At 45.2% G+C, this 19,427-nt stretch overlaps 1 protein-coding gene across 8 annotated transcripts in view; it reads left to right on the top strand.

The window, feature by feature from the left end:
* The window catches only part of LOC141105568 (RRP12-like protein), a 305,552-nt gene that overhangs the window by 261,120 nt on the left and 25,005 nt on the right, over positions 1–19,427 (top strand). For 7 of the 8 annotated variants that reach the window (XM_073595466.1, XM_073595463.1, XM_073595469.1 and 4 more), the window contains 3 exons: positions 6,088–6,234; positions 8,847–8,914; positions 14,018–14,175. The exons of the other annotated variant lie outside the window; for it this stretch is intronic. In XM_073595466.1, coding sequence (XP_073451567.1) covers positions 8,847–8,914; positions 14,018–14,175 — 226 coding nt within the window. In that variant the 5' untranslated portion in view covers positions 6,088–6,234. The remainder of the gene's footprint in view (positions 1–6,087; positions 6,235–8,846; positions 8,915–14,017; positions 14,176–19,427) is intronic. 8 annotated transcript variants of the gene reach the window in all.

The following is a 19,427-nucleotide window of genomic DNA, read 5'->3' on the forward strand; positions in this document are numbered from 1 at the left end:
TTGGACAGCCGCCTTGAATGTAGCATGCCCTAGTTATATGGGCATGTCGCCTTCTGCCCCCCTTTTTTGGATGAACCCTGAACTTCCTCACTTCCATTCCTTGCCGGATTCCATAGTTTTGGGTGAGTAAAGGTATCAAGACCTTGGGGGGGGGGGGGGGGGGGGGATATTACCAGGGGGAGGGGAATTGTTAACCAAATGAAAGCTGGACATGACTTGCCCAACTCTTATTGCGCTTTTTTTTAATTGAGACATGCTTCTTAAATCCAAGTTCATGACATTGAGATAGAGACTCCACCTGCCGCCCTTGAAGATCTTCTATTGACCGAAGACCTTGCCAAGCCTTTATCAGTGACATATAGGGATCTATTTAAAAAAAAAAACAAAAAAAAACACACACCGCCTGCAGTGACTAAATGCAGGGAGAGGGTGGGTGCCGGAGGTGCCAGATATCCAGGGGGGAGGGGACTGGGATGAGCTTTGGGAACAACCGTTCAAACATTTAGTGTCAGCGAGGGATCGATCAATCCAAATTCCTTCATAGGAGTTGTTATACCCCAGCTAGACTGGCCAAGATCTATCCCAGTTCTTCAGATGAATCCTGGCTTTGCTCCACTTCCCAGGCCAACACATAGTTTGGAAGTGTCGCCAGATTCAGACTTTTTAGGATTGAAGTCGCTCCCTTTATATCGGACGTCCTGACAATCCCCCATACCTTTGTCTGCCAAAGTTCTAGGCCTTGTGGAGGAGGTGGTTCCCTCTCGGGGCCCTTAGAACCCTACTAAATACCCTACTATTTTATGGCGAGAGAGCCTGACTTTTACACTGGGAAACAGTCAAATGCCCCTTCGGCATCCATCTGGAAAGGTCTTAGTGGAGGGGTGGCCAATCTTTCAGAGGTTGAGCTCTACCTGGACAACATGGAGGAAATCAAAGATCCCCAGAGGAATGGGAGGGGGTCACCCTTTAAAAAAAAAAAAAAATAAACAGCATAGTGTCCTGTGTCCCCCACTCCCAATAGTGCATTCCACCCCTTTACATCATCCCCCCCCCCCCCCATACAATAGTGTTGTCTGCCCTCCCCTCTACACTGCAGTAAGGTCCTCTGCCCCTCCTACTTTTGCAATGTCCCATGCCCCCCCCCCCCCCCCCAAAGCAGTGTCCTGTGCCCTCTTCACACCCCTCCCCTCACTGTAGTGTCCTCTGTGCCTCCCCATGCAGTTTCCTCTGTCCCTTTTGCCCCCCTCCCTGTAGCAGTGTCCTGCCCCCCTCCACACTGCCGTAAGGTCCTATGCCCCTCCTACTTTTGCAGTGTCCTGTGCCCCCCAAAGCAGTGTCCTCTGCCCTCTTCACACACCCCCACTGTAGTGTCCTGTGCCCCCCCCCCCCATGCAGTGTCCTCTGCCCTCTTCACACACCCCCACTGTTGTGTCCTCTGCCCCCCCCCCCCATGCAAAAGTCCCCTGCATACGCCCCCCCCATGCAGTTTCCTCTTTTCCTTTACCCCCTCTCCCCATAGCAGTGTCCTGCCCCCCTCCATGCTGCTGTAAGGTCCTCTGCCCCTCCTACTTTTGCGGTGTCCTCTGCCCCTCCTACTTTTGCGGTGTCCTGTGCCCTCTTTACACCCCCCCACTGTAGTGTCCTCTGCGCCTCCCCCCCACTGTAATGTTCCCTGCCCTCCCTGTGTGATGTCCTCTGTCCCCTTCACACCAGTATTTAGGTATCCTCTCCTACCTTACACCGGTGTATAGCAGAGCAGAGAACGGGAGAAGTCACAGTACTGGATAGAGGACGGGGGGCGGGGGGGGGATCTGACAGTTAACTTTTTACATTAGCAAGCTGGTGATTGGTTGCTAGGCTCCTGCCCCCGCCCTCTATCCAGTACTGTGACTTCTCCCGATCTTTACATTACAGTGAAGAGGAGAGCGGTGTCTGGGGGAAAGGTCTTTGTGTTGTGGGTGGGGCTGTGTTCCCGATCGACATCCCGGCTTCCCGCGGTCGACGGGTTGATCGCCATGGAAGGCTTGCCAACCCCCACCCCCCCCCCCCCCCCCCCCCCCCGGTCTAATTAATTCTTGATAATTGATGCCATTTTACAGAGCAATATATTTCCAGGGGTTGTGTAAAAAAAAAATTTTGATAAGGTATGGCGGGCCTGGATCGACCCAACCCCCACTGTGGGGTAGGGAGTTTATTTTAGTTGTTTTAAAACAAGGGGGGTCTCAAACTGGCGGACAAAGTGTATTTAGGTTTTGTGCTGCCCTAGGCCTGACCTTCCCCTCACTCATCTCCATACCTAACCGGAGACAGGACACGATCGCCTCCGCCGCTGCCGGCTTTGGTAAGCGTCGGAGGGCACCGGAGAGTGGGGGCGGGCCCTCTCCTGCCGCTGATTAAAAGTGATCTTGCAAGCGAATCCCCCGCAGAGACCACTTTTCTCTGAAAGCGGACCGCTCTCTGAAGAAGAGGATACCAGGGGTTATGGCGGCTAGTTGCTGCCATAACGATATCCCTCTTCAAACAACGGACATATAGCGACGGCGGGCGGTCTGTAAGTGGTTAACCTCCCTGGCGGGATGATTATTTCGGATTTTAGGTGCTGAAAGCGGTACAATTATTTTGCATGGAAATTTGGCGTTTTATATTGTAGGCCTGTAATTCTTAACAATAACGCACTTAAATCTGTCCAAACCAGAGTCTAGTAGATATCCCGGGTGTGATAAAGTTTGAAACACAAAAACATAAATTATAACATAATAAATAAAAATAAATAATTAAAAAATAAAATAAAAATAATAATAAAATTAATTTCCTAAGATTCACTATCGCTCAATTCTGCAAGTGTTTTAATTTACTATCGCTGTTTTCTAGCTGGTCTAAAGCCACTTTTGACTAGGGCTGAAACAACTAATCGATTATGAAATTAATCGATTACTATTTTCATAATCGATTAATCGGCCAGTAACTTAATGGGGTTAAATAATAAAATGAGCCCTTTATAGTACAAAAAGAGCAAATAAGCACTACTGTGAATATTACTTTCACAGTTCTACAGTAAAAAAATGAACCCCTTACAGTAGCGATTATTTGCTTTTTTTTGTACTATAAAGGGCTCATTTTAGTTTTTTTTTTTTAACCCCATTATGTTACTAAACGTCTTAGACCTGGTTCACATCTTTGTGTTTTTTGGTGCTTTTTGCAGAAACACACTACAGTTCATTTAACATGGTTTTCTATGGGACACGTTCACATCTATGCTTTTTTTTTCAGCCGCTGCGTATTTGGAAAGGGTCAAGGACTTTTTTTTTTTTTTTTTTTTAACGCAAAACGGTGCTTTTTTGGTTCAATATACTTCAATGGAGAAGCTGCAGAAAAGCATGTAATGCATTTTTGCAGCAATTTGTATTTTTTAATCTGCCCAACAACAAATTGGCCAAAAAACGGTATTTCTCTTCTAATAGTGTATATACAGTATATCTCCTCTAATAGTGTATATAAAGTATATCTCCTCTAATAGTGTATATACAGTATATCTCCTCTAATAGTGTATATACAGTATATCTCCTCTAATAGTGTATATACAGTATATCTCCTCTAATAGTGTATATACAGTATATCTCCTCTAATAGTGTATATACAGTATATCTCCTCTAATAGTGTATATACAGTATATCTCCTCTAATAGTGTATATACAGTATATCTCCTCTAATAGTGTATATACAGTATATCTCCTCTAATAGTGTATACAGTATATCTCTAATAGTGTATACAGTATATCTCCTCTAATAGTGTATACAGTATATCTCCTCTAATAGTGTATACAGTATATCTCCTCTAATAGTGTATATACAGTATATCTCCTCTAATAGTGTATATACAGTATATCTCCTCTAATAGTGTATATACAGTATATCTCTTCTGTCTGGTATTCTCAGATTAGATTCAATATTTTGCTCCCTAACCATATAGTTGGTTGTTTATAGTTACCACTGCATAGAGATATTTAAGAATAAATTGCTTTTTTTTTTAAACTTTACATATTAACTAAATTACATACCACACTTTTCTGTAAGGTTATTAACCGATTAATCAATGAATCGAAACAATAATCGACCAACTAATCGATTATGAAAATAATCGTTAGCTGCAGCCCTACTTTTGACGTAAAGGGACACTTTTTGGTTGCTATGGACAATCTCCAGTTTCCAGGCAGAAAGAACAGTATATATAATATAAAATTGCATGCAGGGCACTGGGCAAAGCACTGGGGACAAAAGGCATGTGAAATAATTTCATACAGTACTGTAATCTGTAAGATTACAGTACTGTATGTGTTATGATTTTTACAATTTTTTGAATTTGCCGCCAGGCTCCGTCCCCGTGTGTCGCGACGCTCGCAGGGAACGGAGCCTGGCACAGAGAGGCTTCGGGCGGAGGACACAGCCCACGGACACTGCGGGTGACATCGCAGGATCCCGGGGACAAGGTAAGTAACGCTGCACCAGGATCCTGCAATGCGATCCCGAGTGTGGCTCGGGGTTACCGCTAATGGGACTGAATTTTAACCCCGAGCCACACTCGGGAAAACCGCCGGGGAGGCTACATAAGGATTATATAAAAATATGTAAATCCGTTGTGAAAGCGAATATTCTTGGGATTAAAAAAAAAACACCCTCCTACTTCCCGCCCCCATCCCTAAACACTTACCTGACCCACTGTCGCCGTTCCATTGTTGTCTCGGCAGCTCCCCTCACTTCCTGCTGTCACATTGGCTCCTGCTGCTGTCAGTCAAACTCATGAGCAGGGGAGCGGGGGACGTGGCTTACCGACACTTTGTGTGTCTGTGGATGCGCACAGCCCTGACTTGGGAACACGCGCACATGGGTTCCTCCTTATCCACCTGGCTTGCTGAGGAGGCAACTGGAGGAAGGAGGAGCGGACAGCGCTGGCGGGTGGGGGCGGGACGACTACCGGAAGAGGGAGTAAAGATCCGCTCTGTGCAGTCTCATTACAATGATCTCCATTAGCTTCTGGGCCCTGTGCTGAGCGGCCAGCTTGATGCATTGCGGACACAGGAAGTCAGATGCTTGGCCCGGTGCCATTCAGAGAAGGCTGTGCATTTTCTGAAGCGTTCTCTGTTGTCACCGCCCCCTGTCTTTTCACATCAGTGTCCCAACATTGTCCAATCAGAGAAGACTTTGCATTAATGTAGAATCTGTAAAGCCTTCTCTGAATGGCCGACTTCCTGTATTCAGAATGTAGCAGACCAACCGATCGGGACAGGATTGGGAAGCAAGTGGAGATCGCTGTATTAGCTGTGTGTGTGTATATCTCTATCTATCTATCTTTTTTATATATATATATATATATATATATATAAATTCTATATATTCTATATCTCTCAAACCCGATCTCTATACTGACAGTGTGAGAAGAGGAGTGCCGATGAGCGGCGTCTCCTCACAGGGGAGGCCTGTACAGATAATCAGGGCTCTGATCATCAGTGCTGCATATTCATGCCGTCTCATCAGTGCCCTCAGGATTACTTATTTACAACATTTTCTGACAAACTAAAGAGAACTTTTTTTTTTTTTTTCTATTCGCATTTTTCGGTCTTTTTTCGTTGTTAGCGATTTTTTTTTTTTTTGCTAAAAAAAAAAGTGATCAAATATCACCAAAAAAAAGCTCTATTTGTGGGGTAAAAAAGTGATATATCATTTTTTGGGGTGCAGAGAGTCGCATGATCGCCAGCTGAAGTAACGCAGGGCCATATCGCAAAAAAAATGGCCTGGTCATTTAGTGGTGAAAATCTTCCAGCGGTCAAGTGGTTAATGTTTGGATGTAAATCCATGTGATGGTGATATATTCTTTGACTCGCATCACAATCTGCCTCAGGTCTCCAGCTGGTCGTTGCTCCCGCACCCCGCCTGCACCTCGTCCTGTCCAGGAAGGTGTGTGATGGGGGAATATTATGTAGATGTGAAGAACACAGAATTATAATACCTCCCTGTAATCGTAGAAGTTCTCTCCTTTCATCTCTTCAGGTTCTCTGTTCATCAATCTCGTTTTTTCGTTTCTCTCTGCAGAGTCCGATAAAGATGAAGTGAGCCAAGAACTTTCTCCTTATACTGTTCAATGTGTACAGCCAAGCGCCTGCACCAGGAGAGGGCGCCACTCACAAGCTTCCAGTGCTGGAAACAGTGCGAGTTTATCTAACAACCACAGAGCAGCAGGTGAGTGGTTTATAAAATTATATATATAAAATATATATATTTACTCTGTGTGTCTCTCTCTCTCTCTCTCTCTCTCTCTCTCTCTCTGTCTCTCTCTCTCTCTGTCTCTCTCTCTCTCTTCCTCTCTCTCTCTCTCTCTCTCTCTCTCTCTCTGTCTCTCTCTCTCTCTCTCTCTGTCTCTCTCTCTGTCTCTCTCTGTCTCTCTCTCTGTCTCTCTCTGTGTCTCTCTCTGTCTCTCTCTCTGTGTCTCTCTCTGTCTCTCTCTCTGTCTCTCTCTCTGTCTCTCTCTCTCTCTCTGTCTCTCTCTGTGTCTCTCTCTGTCTCTCTCTGTCTCTCTCTCTCTGTCTCTCTCTCTCTCTGTCTCTTTGTCTCTCTCTGTCTCTCTCTGTGTCTCTCTCTCTCTCTCTCTCTCTCTCTCTCTCTCTCTCTCTCTCTCTCTCTCTGTGTCTCTCTCTCTGTCTCTGTGTCTCTCTCTGTGTCTCTCTCTCTCTCTCTCTCTCTCTGTGTCTCTCTCTCTCTCTGTCTGTCTGTCTCTCTCTCTCTCTCTCTCTCTCTCTCTCTCTCTCTCTCTGTGTCTCTCTGTGTCTCTCTCTCTCTCTGTCTCTCTCTCTCTCTCTCTCTCTCTCTCTCTCTCTCTCTCTCTGTCTCTCTGTGTCTCTCTGTCTCTCTGTGTCTCTCTGTGTCTCTCTGTCTCTCTGTGTCTCTCTCTCTCTCTCTCTCTCTCTCTCTCTCTCTCTCTCTCTCTCTCTCTCTCTCTCTCTCTGTGTCTCTCTCTCTCTCTGTCTCTCTCTCTCTCTCTCTCTCTCTCTCTCTCTGTCTCTCTCTCTCTGTCTCTCTGTGTCTCTGTCTCTCTGTCTCTCTGTCTCTCTCTGTGTCTCTCTGTCTCTCTGTGTCTCTCTCTCTCTCTCTCTCTCTCTCTCTCTCTCTCTCTCTCTCTCTCTCTCTCTCTCTTCTTTTTCTCTCTCTCTCTCTCTCGGTAGGGATCGACAAATTATTGGTGCGGCCGATTTATATTCACTTTTTTTTAGAAGTACTGGTCAAAAAACGGACCGATATTGCTTCAAGGAGTGTTACCAGGATGCATGCATCACCCCAGTACTGTTCCTTAGGGCGGACGGTTGGCTTTTTTTTTTTTAATAACGATCAATGTGGCTCAGCAGCAGCCGCTCGGCAGTTATTACAATCAGTGGGAGGGGACGTCCCTTCCCCCACTCTCCTGGGCTCTCCTATCCCACCGGGAGGCCCGAGCAACCAGCCGTCACATCCGCCGGCTGGCTGAAGACCCGAACAAAGCTGATGCTTTGGTCTCAGATCTAGTAATCGGGAAGGGATGTCGAGGATCACTGGTGTCTTAAAGGCGCCAGTTTAAAAAAAAAAATAAAGTATTCAAAACTGCTGATCTTGACGTTTTTGAATACTTTGAAGTGCAGTGGAGGGGTTTTGGGGGTCTTATAGATCTCTCCATAAAGAGTACCTGTCACTGCCTATTACTGTCACACGGGATGTTTACATTTGTTGTGACAACAATAGCAGTGATAAAAAAAAAAACATTTTTTTGAAAACGACAGTGTAAAAATGATTTTTTTTCTGTAAGTATTCAAGATATCGGCTATCGGCAGGAGAGGTGGCCAATCGTATCGGCACAGAAATACAATATCAGTCAATCCCTAGTACAGGGTTCGTGGGGTGCGCTGTGTGCGGAGTTTGGGGGGGGGGGGTGCGCCACGTACAAGGTGCAGGGTTTCGGGGGTGCGCCACGTACAAGGTGCACGGTTTGGGTGGTGAGCTGTGTGCAGGGTTTTCAGGAGGGGGGGGGCGTGTGCAGGGTTCGTGGGGTGCGCCACGTACAGGGTTTCGGGGGTGCGCTGTGTACGGGGTGCAGGGTTTCGGGGGTGCACCGCTTGCAGGGTTCGTAGGGTGTGCCACGTACAGGGTTTCGGGGGTGCGCTGTGTGCAAGGTGCAGGGTTCGTGGGGTGCGCCACGTACAGGGTTTCGGGGGTGCGCCACGTACAGGGTGCAGGGTTTCGGGAGTGCACCGCATGCAGAATTTTCGGGAGAGGGGCCGCGTGCAGGGTTTCAGGGGTGTGCTGCATACAGGGTTCGTGGGGTGTGCCACATACAGGGTTCGTGGGGTGCGCCGCTTACATGGTTTTCGGGGGGGGCGTACAGGGTTCCTGGGGTGCGCCGCATACAGGGTTTTCGGGAGGGGAGTGCACCACGTGCAGGGTTTCGGGGGGTGTGTGCAGGGTTTCGGGGGTGCCCTGTGCACAGATTCTGTGTTGACACGTGACAGCGGGGTGCAGAGGTTGAGGGCCGCAGGTGGTGAAATGGAGTTCTGCCTGCAAAACTGAGTGGAAGGGCCACGTGACAAGGCCCGGTGGGCCGGATTAGGCCTGGGGGCCTTGTGTTTGGACGTTTGTGGTGTAAGCCATCATCATACAGTAGATGGGGGGGGGGCAAGGAAGGAGGAAAGAAGTGAACAGATTTTCAGTAATTTTTGTAGCTCCTCCTTTAAATACATCCAATAAATCCCTAGTTTGTCACTCTCCATATTGCGGCTGATTGATGATCCTGCTCCTTCCTCTAATGAACGATTTGTTGGTGTTCCTAGATGGGCGGCGGCTTCCTGGATAAGGCCGGTGTGAAGCTGATCGATCCTGACAGCGCCGAGTCCGTCAGGTGAGTCTCTTCATGTTTTTTCCATTTTTCAATAATCAATATTTATATTTTGGGAACGATTTATCAATCTTGTTGAATCTACTTTGCTTGGTAATGCCGCCTTTTGATGCTGATGGGAGCGAGTCCAGCGAACGATCGATATGAACACAGGAGAGAAGACACGACTGCACAGCGGTAGATTAGTACCGGGATTGAAAGATTCCACAGCCAGAGAAATATTGATAAACGGCTTCAGTTTTTATATTTTGTAATAATAAAATCAATTTCGGGTAACAATTTTGCACATTCACACGATCGTCATTTATCTGCCTCATCGGTGTACTTAGCGAGGAGTATTCGGGACAAACCGGTGTCGGTGCCAAGCATTTGAGCAAATATCGTTACTCACGCAAATGATGCCGAAAACCGATACTTTGCGGTGCGATTTGCACCAATACAAAATCGATGGGTGCAAATCGCACTGCAAAGAAATTGCAAGTGATTTGAACAGGAATGTGGTGCGATTTCTGTCCGAATCGCTTGCGGTTTCCCTCAGCCGCTCCTATATATGTGTATAGAAAGGGAAAAGCTCCATCTAGTGGGCAGTTTATTAAAAAGGGTTAAAGAAGCACATTAAGGTCATGGAGTGGCCCAGCCAGTCTCCAGACCTTAATCCTATAGAAAATGTATGGAGGGAGATGAAACTTCGAGTTGCCAAGAAACCTGAAGGATTTAGAGAAGATCTGTAAAGAAGAGTGGACCAAAATCCCTCCTGAGATGTGCAAACCTGATCACCACCTACAAGAAACGTCTGACCTCTGTGATCACCAACAAGGGTTTCTCCACCAACTACCAAGTCATGTTTTGCTTGGGGATCAAATACTTATTTTACTCACTGAACTCCATTTATAACATTTGTATTGTGTGTTTTCATTGTCAGTGGGAGGTATAGTGCCCCATCATTGGTATCAGTGGGAGGAATAGTGCCCCATCATTGGTGTCAGTGGGAGGAATAGTGCCCCATCATTGGTGTCAGTGGGAGGAATAGTGTCCCATCATTGGTGTCAGTGGGAGGAATAGTGCCCCATCATTGGTGTCAGTGGGAGGAATAGTGTCCCATCATTGGTGTCGGTGGGAGGAATAGTGTCCCAAGGGCTGGATAAGTACAAGTAAGGGGCCACACTTTGCAGACCACCGTTCTAACCCCCCCCCCCCCCCCCGTCTTGCATTCAGGGAACAATTGTGTGAGATTCGGCTTTAGAACTGTAAATAAAGTACAATTTCCATTCTCCGGAGGTCGAAGAGCCATAATTACAGGTTTATCTTCAGCGATTTGTATTGTCGTTCTTCATAAAATAGACTTTTATCTTCTGAGAAGTTCCGGCAGAGTGAATGCGTCCCGCTGTTCAGTATTTGGGGAGCGGAGGGGGGAGGGGAGGATTAAACGTCGGGCTGGGAATGTGATTTCTGTGATTGAATTATTTCTCGTTCGATGAAGGTGATGATTTGCACTAAAGACGTGTCAGTGGGAGTGAGGAAGATCGCGTATACGCGGTTGGCGGATATAGGACACGCCTACCTGCGCCTAATTCAAGACCCGAAAGGTGCGCTGTGGTTGGCTCCGCCTCTTTTCTTGTACTTCTATTTCCGCTTCATACAATTTCCCACTTTAATATCTTTTCTCCCCAGGAGGGATTTCTCCATTATAGATGAAGCGGGGTGATGATTATTCCTCGGCCAATCACAATGATTGATTTATTGCGGGGGCAGGGATAGACAGATTTTTATGCTTTTGATGGTTCAATTTCCAGGAGTCTCCTTCTCCTTGCTTCAGTTTTTATAGCTCAAACATGAAACGTCTTCCCAAAGGCCAATTTAATCTTTAACCATTTGACCCCTCCGGAAGATTTTACCCCCTTTATGACCTGGTCATTTTTTGCTGTTCGGCATTGCGCTACTTTAACTGGTAATTGTGCGGTCATGCAACACTATATACCCAAATGACATTTTACATCTTTTTTCCCCACACATCGGTCCCCTTCACACCTCAGATCGGCCTCATTGCACGGCCCTTCACACACCTCAGATTGGCCTCATTGCACGGCCTTCACACCTCAGATTGGCCCCATTGCACGGCCCTTCACACCTCAGATCGGCCCCATTGCACGGCCCTTCACACCTCAGATCGGCCTCATTGCACAGCCCTTCACACCTCAGATCGGCCTCATTGCACGGCCCTTCACACCTCAGATTGGCCCCATTGCACGGCCCTTCACACCTCAGATCGGCCTCATTGCACGGCCTTCACACCTCAGATTGGCCCCATTGCACGGCCCTTCACACCTCAGATCGTCCTCATTGCACGGCCCTTCACACCTCAGATCAGCCCCATTGCACGGTCCTTCACACCTCAGATCGGCCTCATTGCACGGCCCTTCACACCTCAGATCGGCCTCATTGCACGGCCCTTCACACTCGCAAAAATAAAACATGATTTAGTAGCTTTTCTAATAAAAGGCGTCTTTTGGTTACTTTGCGGTGGATTTGATTGGTTTGTAATAAAATGAAAGTCATTGTGTTCCAAGTAACTCTGCCATGATTTTGGTGTTCTGTTCTTTTTATTGTAATATGTCAATACATGACTCTCACATCCCGACTTTTCCTGCAGAGTCCATGGAGCCCTACCTAAGTATTGTCTATGCCGGGCTCACCGGTTCTCTCACCACGATCGGCTGTTCAGTCCTCACCCGACTCCTGTTTGAATATAAAGATACCCGTCTTCTTATGTGATACCCTCATATACTTCTACTCCTTGTACTTCTGAAGATAGAATATAAATGGTGAATGTCTGATCAGCAGAGAGGATACACTGCATGCTGGGCACAAAGTAACAATTCATCTTTATCTTATGGGAACACATGAAAGCCACGATGTCCCCATTAAGGCAAAGACCGCTTTTCTGTGTTCCCATGATGGGAATAAAGTTGGACGCTCTTTCTTTTAGCTGAGCATTTCCATTGAGTCTTCTTCTGATCTGTTCCTCATTTACTCACAGAGGAGCTCAGACTTTGCAGGAGGTCCCAGTAGGGAGCACATTGGGGATTGCATAGTATTGATGGATTACATTTGTAGATGGAAGGCTTTGTCTCATTTTATGTCCTAATTATTCTGCAATTATCTTTGTTAATATAACTCCACCTGTTGGGGAAAAAAATGTTCCCGTACTACAAACGGCAAAAACGTGCATTTGTTTAAAGAAGAAAAATCCAGGAATGGTTTATTTTTTTTCATTGTTACATTGTTCCAGGTATAGATATTAGATATTTATACATTTGTTTCAGGTATAGATATTTTTACATAGTTGCGTTGTTCCAGCTTGGACCAACTATGTATACACCATACCTGAGGGATCCCTCCTAGATTTTCACAATTTTTTAAAAAACATTTTTTACCTATTGTCACCAATACAGTACAAGATCATCATATAACTGGCATGGCGGTGACCAGGGATACTGATTTGTTAAAGTATGTAAAAAATAAATATGTATTCAAGAAATATAGATATGGGTTTTTATAGGTACCCCACACACACAGATTGATAAAGTATCCAAAATTTATTTTAAACATGTTTTAATCCAACAATTTCATAAACAAAAAAAAAAAATCTTTACAGGTGAGATGCAGTAGCTTCAGCTCGACATGTTTCGCCAGGCTTTGGCTTCTTCAGGAAATATTTATAGATACTTCATATGTAGAAATTATAAATCAAAAAACATATTAGTCCAAAGAGTACGCACAAAACAAACTATTAGTAATTCATACAATACATACATTAATAATATTCATTAATAATGTCTCCCTGAAGAAGCCATAACCTGGTGAAATGCGTTGAGCTGAAGCTACTGGAAAATGTTGGCTTTTAACAAGTTTAAAATAAATTTTAAATAGTTTGATATCAATCTGTGTGTGCGGCAGCTTTAAAATGCCCTTTCATTTGGTATCTATATTTCTCAGTTTATTTATTTATTTTTTTTATTATTTTTTTTTCTTTTTAAGGGATGTGGTGCCTGTGAATTTTTTTTTTTCTATCTAATATTTATACCCAAATAAAATTGATGTCCTTTTTTTTTTTTTCCTCCACAAATAGAGCTAACTTTTGGTGTTATTTAATCACCTCTGCGGTTTTTATTGTTTGCTCTCTAAACAAAAAAAGAGCGACAATTTGGGGAGGGGATATATTTAATTATTTTTTTTGCTTTAAAACACATCCAATAATAATATTGATTGGTCTGCGCAAAACTTATAACGCCTACAAACTATGGGATATATTTTTGTTTTTTTTGTTTGTTTTAGTTGCAGCGATCAGCGTCTTATAGCGGGACTGCGATATTGTGGCGGATATATCGTACACGAACTGACACTTTGTGGGAACCAGTGACACTAATAAAGTGATCGGTGCTAAAAAATATGCACTGTCACTGTACTAATGACACTGGCTAGGAAGGGGGTAACTCCAGGGGCGATGTGTTCCTAGGGGAGTGCTTGCTAACTTTGTGTGTGTGGGGGAGGGGAGTTTTTCACTGTGGGAAGGGAGAGAGATTTGTGTTACTGCTTAGCAGGAAGACCGGATCCATGCCTTCCCTTGTCACGGATCGTCGTCCTGCCTGTCTCCCGAACGATTGGCGGGTCCAGGGGGACTCCGTGTCCGCCGGACCCACTAATTGGCTCCCGCTGTGTCCAATCACAGAGAGCAGCGCGTCACCGGCGCTGCGCCCCAGACCTGCAGAATCGCATACAGGTGTGTGATTCTGCCCAGAGCGGCCGCCCTGCCGCAGTCAATTGTGTGTGGCCGGTTGGCATCTGTTTAATCCGAGAAAGCCACGTCCAAAAAACGTATAATAAAATGCACTGCAAACGCAGCGCAAAACGCATCCAAGCGCGCTTCAAATGCATGTAAACATGCAGGTAAAAATGCGAAGTTATGTGCAGTTTCTGGTGTGATTGGGCCCTAAAGGAATACGGTTTGTTTATTGAAACAAAAGTCTTTTGTCCTAGACTTGTGTACATAATGCACGCACAAAAAATAACGAACGCCTCTGCTCTGCGCTCTTTTTTGATTTGTAGCATTGAGGAGATTTTAGCGGACACAGAAGAGGAGGATGAGAAGAAGAGGAAGCAGCAGAAGAAGCGGACGCGGCAGATGAGCAGAGCCTGGCTGAAGGAAGGGGAGGGAGATGAACCTCTGAACTTCCTCGATGCCAACGCCGCGCAGAGAGTATTAGGTGAGTCAGTCTGCCATTTTTTTTTTTTTTTTCAGGCTGAACGCTCGACACATAGTAAGCAAAGTCATTAGAACCCTTCTACAATGAAGCGATTTTCAGGCATTTTAGAAATAGCGTCTGAAAACCGCCTCTCATTCGTTTCATTGACTTTTTTCGCACTGGGGGCGGTGCGCTTGCGGGAGGTTGGGAAAAGTCGTGCAAGCTGCATCTTTGGGGCGGTTTGGGAGCGTTGTATACACCACTCCTGAAATACACCCCCCCCCCCCCCCCCCCGCCCATTGAAATGAATGGGCAGCCTGAAAAGTGATTTGGAAGTGCCGCAACACGGGCGCTTTTAACCCTTTCTTCGGCCGATTGCGGGGGGTTAGAAGCGCCCACTAGTGGTAAAGCGCCGCTGAAACAACCTCTTTCTAACCCAACTATTGTGTGTGCTGAAGTCAAGCATTTTTATATTTTACAAACACCCACAACGCAATCCGATTGATTAAACCTGAATGAGAGTCGTTCAGTGCTTTGTGCGTTTGAGCTGTGAATAATGTCGCCACGGGGCGGGATAATCGCTGCAGTTCAGTGTTTAATTGGAAGGAGGTAGGGGGATGTAACTGTTGACACTCAGGACACACGCTGCAGGGGAGAGCCGTGTATTTTCAGCATGGCGGTTGCATTACATCAGGGGGTGTCCAAACTTTTTTTTCAAAGAGGGCCAGATATGATGAAGTAAACGTGCGTCAGGGCCGACCATTTTGCCTGACATTCTTTGAACCATCAAAATTAAATGCAAATGAATCCACCGCCCAACAAGATTTCTCTTGCGTTTTGTGGCTGTGTGTGGTGAAGAGTCTAAGGATGAGCTCGGGGCGTGTTATTTGGATATACCGTATTTATCGGCGTGGAACACGCACCTTCACTCTTATGCCCCGTACACACGGTCGGATTTTCTGACGGAAAATGTGTGATAGGACCTTGTTGTCGGAAATTCCGACCGTGTGTGGGCTCCATCACACATTTTCCATCGGATTTTCCGACACACAACGTTGGAGAGCAGGATATAAAATTTTCCGACAACAAAATCCGTTGTCGGAATTTCTGATCGTGTGTACACAAATTCGACGGACAAAGTGCCACGCATGCTCAGAATAAATAAAGAGATGAAAGCTATTGGCCACTGCCCCATTTATAGTCCCGACGTACGTGTTTTACGTCACCGCGTTCAGAACGATCGGATTTTCCGACAACTTTGTGTGACCCGTGTGTATGCAAGACAAGTTTGAGCCAACATCCGTCGGAAAAGATCCATGGATTTTGTTGTCGGAATGTCCGATCAATGTCCGACCGTGTGTACGGGGCATAAGAGGGTAGTTTCAGGAAAAAAAAAATTTAATTTTTAAATAAAGAACTGTGACGCAAAATAACGGTCAGGGCCCATCTGCAGCCCCACCATTGCCAGGAATGCAGCCTCACCATTGGCATCAGTGCAGCCTCATCTATGCCCATCTGCAGCCTCGGAGAGGACAGGGAGGGGGAAGGGGGGCGGGATGAGTTTACATAAAGGAGAATCTCCTGTTTACTTGGTGGCCTCTTTAATACAAAGTCCCACCTCCTATGATAGACAGAACAGCTGTCCAATGGCAGCCCAGGAGACGGTACTTCCTATAACTTCCTAGATGGAGAGCTCTAGATGGAGAAATAGAGGGATCTAGATGGAGAGCTCTAGATGGAGAGCTGTAGATTGAGGGATCTAGATGGAGAGCTCTAGATGGAGATATGGAGGGACCTAGATGGAGAGCTCTAGATGGAGAGCTCTAGATGGAGATATGGAGGGACCTAGATGGAGAGCTCTAGATGGAGAGCTCTAAATGGAGAAATAGAGGGATCTAGATGGAGAGCTTGAGATGGAGGGATCTAGATGGAGAGCTCTAGATGGAGAGATGGAGGGATCTAGATGGAGGGATCTAGATGGAGAGCTCTAGATGGAGAGATGGGGGGGATCTAGATGGAGAGCTCGAACTGGAGGGATCTAGATGGAGAGCTTGAGATGGAGGGATCTAGATGGAGAGCTCGAACTGGAGGAATCTAGATGGAGAGCTCTAGATGGAGGGATCGAGATGGAGGGATCTAGATGGAGAGCTTGAGATGGAGGGATCTAGATGGAGAGCTTGAGATGGAGGGATCTAGATGGAGAGCTTGAGATGGAGGGATCTAGATGGAGAGCTTGAGATGGAGGGATCTAGATGGAGAGCTTGAGATGGAGGGATCTAGATGGAGAGCTTGAGATGGAGGGATCTAGACCAGTGTTTCTCAACTCCAGTCCTCAAGGCGCACCAACAGGTCATGTTTTCAGGATTTCCATTATTTTGCACAGGTGATTTGATCAGTTTCACTGCCTTAGTAATTACCACAGCCGTTTCATCTGAGTGAAATCCTGAAAACATGACCTGTTGGTGTGCCTTGAGGACTGGAGTTGAGAAACACTGATCTAGATGGAGAGCTTGAGATGGAGGGATCTAGAGAGAGATGGGTATATATATTAGAGCTGCACGATTCTGGCTAAAATGAGAATAATTTTCTCGCGGTGTAACATCTTCTTTCACATTATACAAAAAATATTGGGCTAACTTTACTGTTTTGTTTTTTCTTTTAAATGAATTAAAGTGTATTTTTAAAAAAAAATTGCGTTTGAAAAACCGCTGCGCAAATATGGTGTGACATAAAATATTGCAACAACTACTGTTTTATTCTCTAGGGTCTCTGCTAAAAAAAAAAAAAAAATCATGTTTTGGGTGCTCCAAGTAATTTTCTAGTAGAAAATGATTTTTACTTTGAAGTGGCTAAACTTCCCTCATTTACACGCCGGAGTTCTTTCCTTTTGATAAAAGAACGAAAAGATACTGTTGTTTCTACTTATTCGCTGAAGATTGGGAAGAAAAAAAGATTGCGATATCGATTCTAAATGATTAATCGTGCAGCTCTAAAATATATGATCTCATTCTTATATTATTATACATCCTTATTATTTTGGTATACAGGTGATGTATTTGGCCGCTGTGGCTATTGCCGGTATTTTGTGCCGCATTCCCTCCCCCCTCCCCCCTCCCATACATATTGATCTTGATAAAGGCTTTGCTGCCCTGTATGGCAGACGGTTTTGTTGTCTGTTATAAAAATGCCCCCAAAAAAATTCTGAAATAAAACCTTTAAAAGTTATATATAATGTGTGTGTATGTGTGTGTATGTGTATGTATATGTATGTATATATATATATATATATATATATATATATATATATATATATATATATATATATATATATATATATATATATATATATATATTACACAGTGGGGACGGAAAGTATTCAGACCCCTTTAAATTTTTAACTCTTTGTTATATTGCAGCCATTTGCTAAAATCATTTAAGTTCATTTTTTTCCTCAATGTACACACAGCCCCCCCCATATTGTACACACAGCACCCCATATTGTACACACAGCACCCCATATTGTATACACAGCACTCCATATTGTACACACAGCACCCCATATTGTACACACAGCACCCCATATTGTACACACAGCACCCCATATTGTACACACAGCACCCCATATTGTACACACAGCACCCCATATTGTACACACAGCACCCCATATTGTACACACAGCACCCCATATTGTACACACAGCACCCCATATTGTACACACAGCCCCCCATATTGTACACACAACACCTCATATTGTACACACAGCACCCCATATTGTACACACAACACCTCATATTGTACACACAGCACCCCATATTGTACACACAGCACCCCATATTGTACACACAGCACCCCATATTGTACACACAGCACCCCATATTGTACACACATCACTCCATATTGTACACACATCACCCCATATTGTACACACATCACTCCATATTGTACACACATCACCCCATATTGTACACACAGCACCTCATATTGTACACACATCACTCCATATTGTACACACAGCACCCCATATTGTACACACAGCACCCCATATTGTACACACAGCACCCCATATTGTACACACAGCACCTCATATTGTACACACAGCACCCCATATTGTATACACAGCACCCCATATTGTACACACAGCACCCCATATTGTACACACATCACCCCATATTGTACACACAGCACCCCATATTGTACACACAGCCCCCCATATTGTACACACAGCACCCCATATTGTACACACAGCACCCCATATTGTACACACAGCACCCCATATTGTACACACAGCACCCCATATTGTACACACAGCACCCCATATTGTACACACAGCACCCCATATTGTACACACAGCACCCCATATTGTACACACAGCCCCTCATATTGTACACACAGCACCCCATATTGTACACACAGCACCTCATATTGACAGGAAAACACAGAATTGTTGACATTTTTGCAGATTTATTAAAAAAAGAAAAACTGAAATATCACATGGTCCTAAGTATTCAGACCCTTTGCTGTGACACTCATATATATAACTCAGGTGCTGTCCATTTCTTCTGATCATCCTTGAGATGGTTCTACACCTTCATTTGAGTCCAGCTGTGTTTGATTATACTGATTGGACTTGATTAGGAAAGCCACACACCTGTCTATATAAGACCTTACAGCTCACAGTGCATGTCAGAGCAAATGAGAATCATGAGGTCAAAGGAACTGCCTGAAGAGCTCAGAGACAGAATTGTGACAAGGCACAGATCTGGCCAAGGTTACAAAAAAATATCTGCTGCACTTAAGGTTCCTGAGAGCACAGTGGCCTCCATAATCCTTAAATAGAAGACGTTTGGGACGACCAGAACCCATCCTAGAGCTGACCGTCCGGCTAAATTGAGCTATCGGGGGAGAAGAGCCTTGGTGAGAGAGGTAAAGAAGAACCCAAAGATCACTGTGCTGAGCTCTAGAGATGCAGTTGGGAGATGGAAGAAAGTTGTAGAAAGTCAACCATCACTGCAGCCCTCCACCAGTCGGGGCTTTATGGCAGAGTGGCCGATGGAAGCCTCTCCTCAGTGCAAGACACATGAAAGCCCGCATGGAGTTTGCTAAAAAAACACCTGAAGGACTCCAAGATGGTGAGAAATAAGATTCTCTGGTCTGATGAGACCAAGATAGAACTTTTTGGCCTTAATTCTAAGCGGTATGTGTGGAGAAAACCAGGCACTGCTCATCACCTGTCCAATACAGTCCCAACAGTGAAGCATGGTGGTGGCAGCATT

This window comes from Aquarana catesbeiana, linkage group LG08 (genome assembly GCF_042186555.1).
Source record: "Aquarana catesbeiana isolate 2022-GZ linkage group LG08, ASM4218655v1, whole genome shotgun sequence".
NCBI lineage: Eukaryota > Metazoa > Chordata > Amphibia > Anura > Ranidae > Aquarana > Aquarana catesbeiana.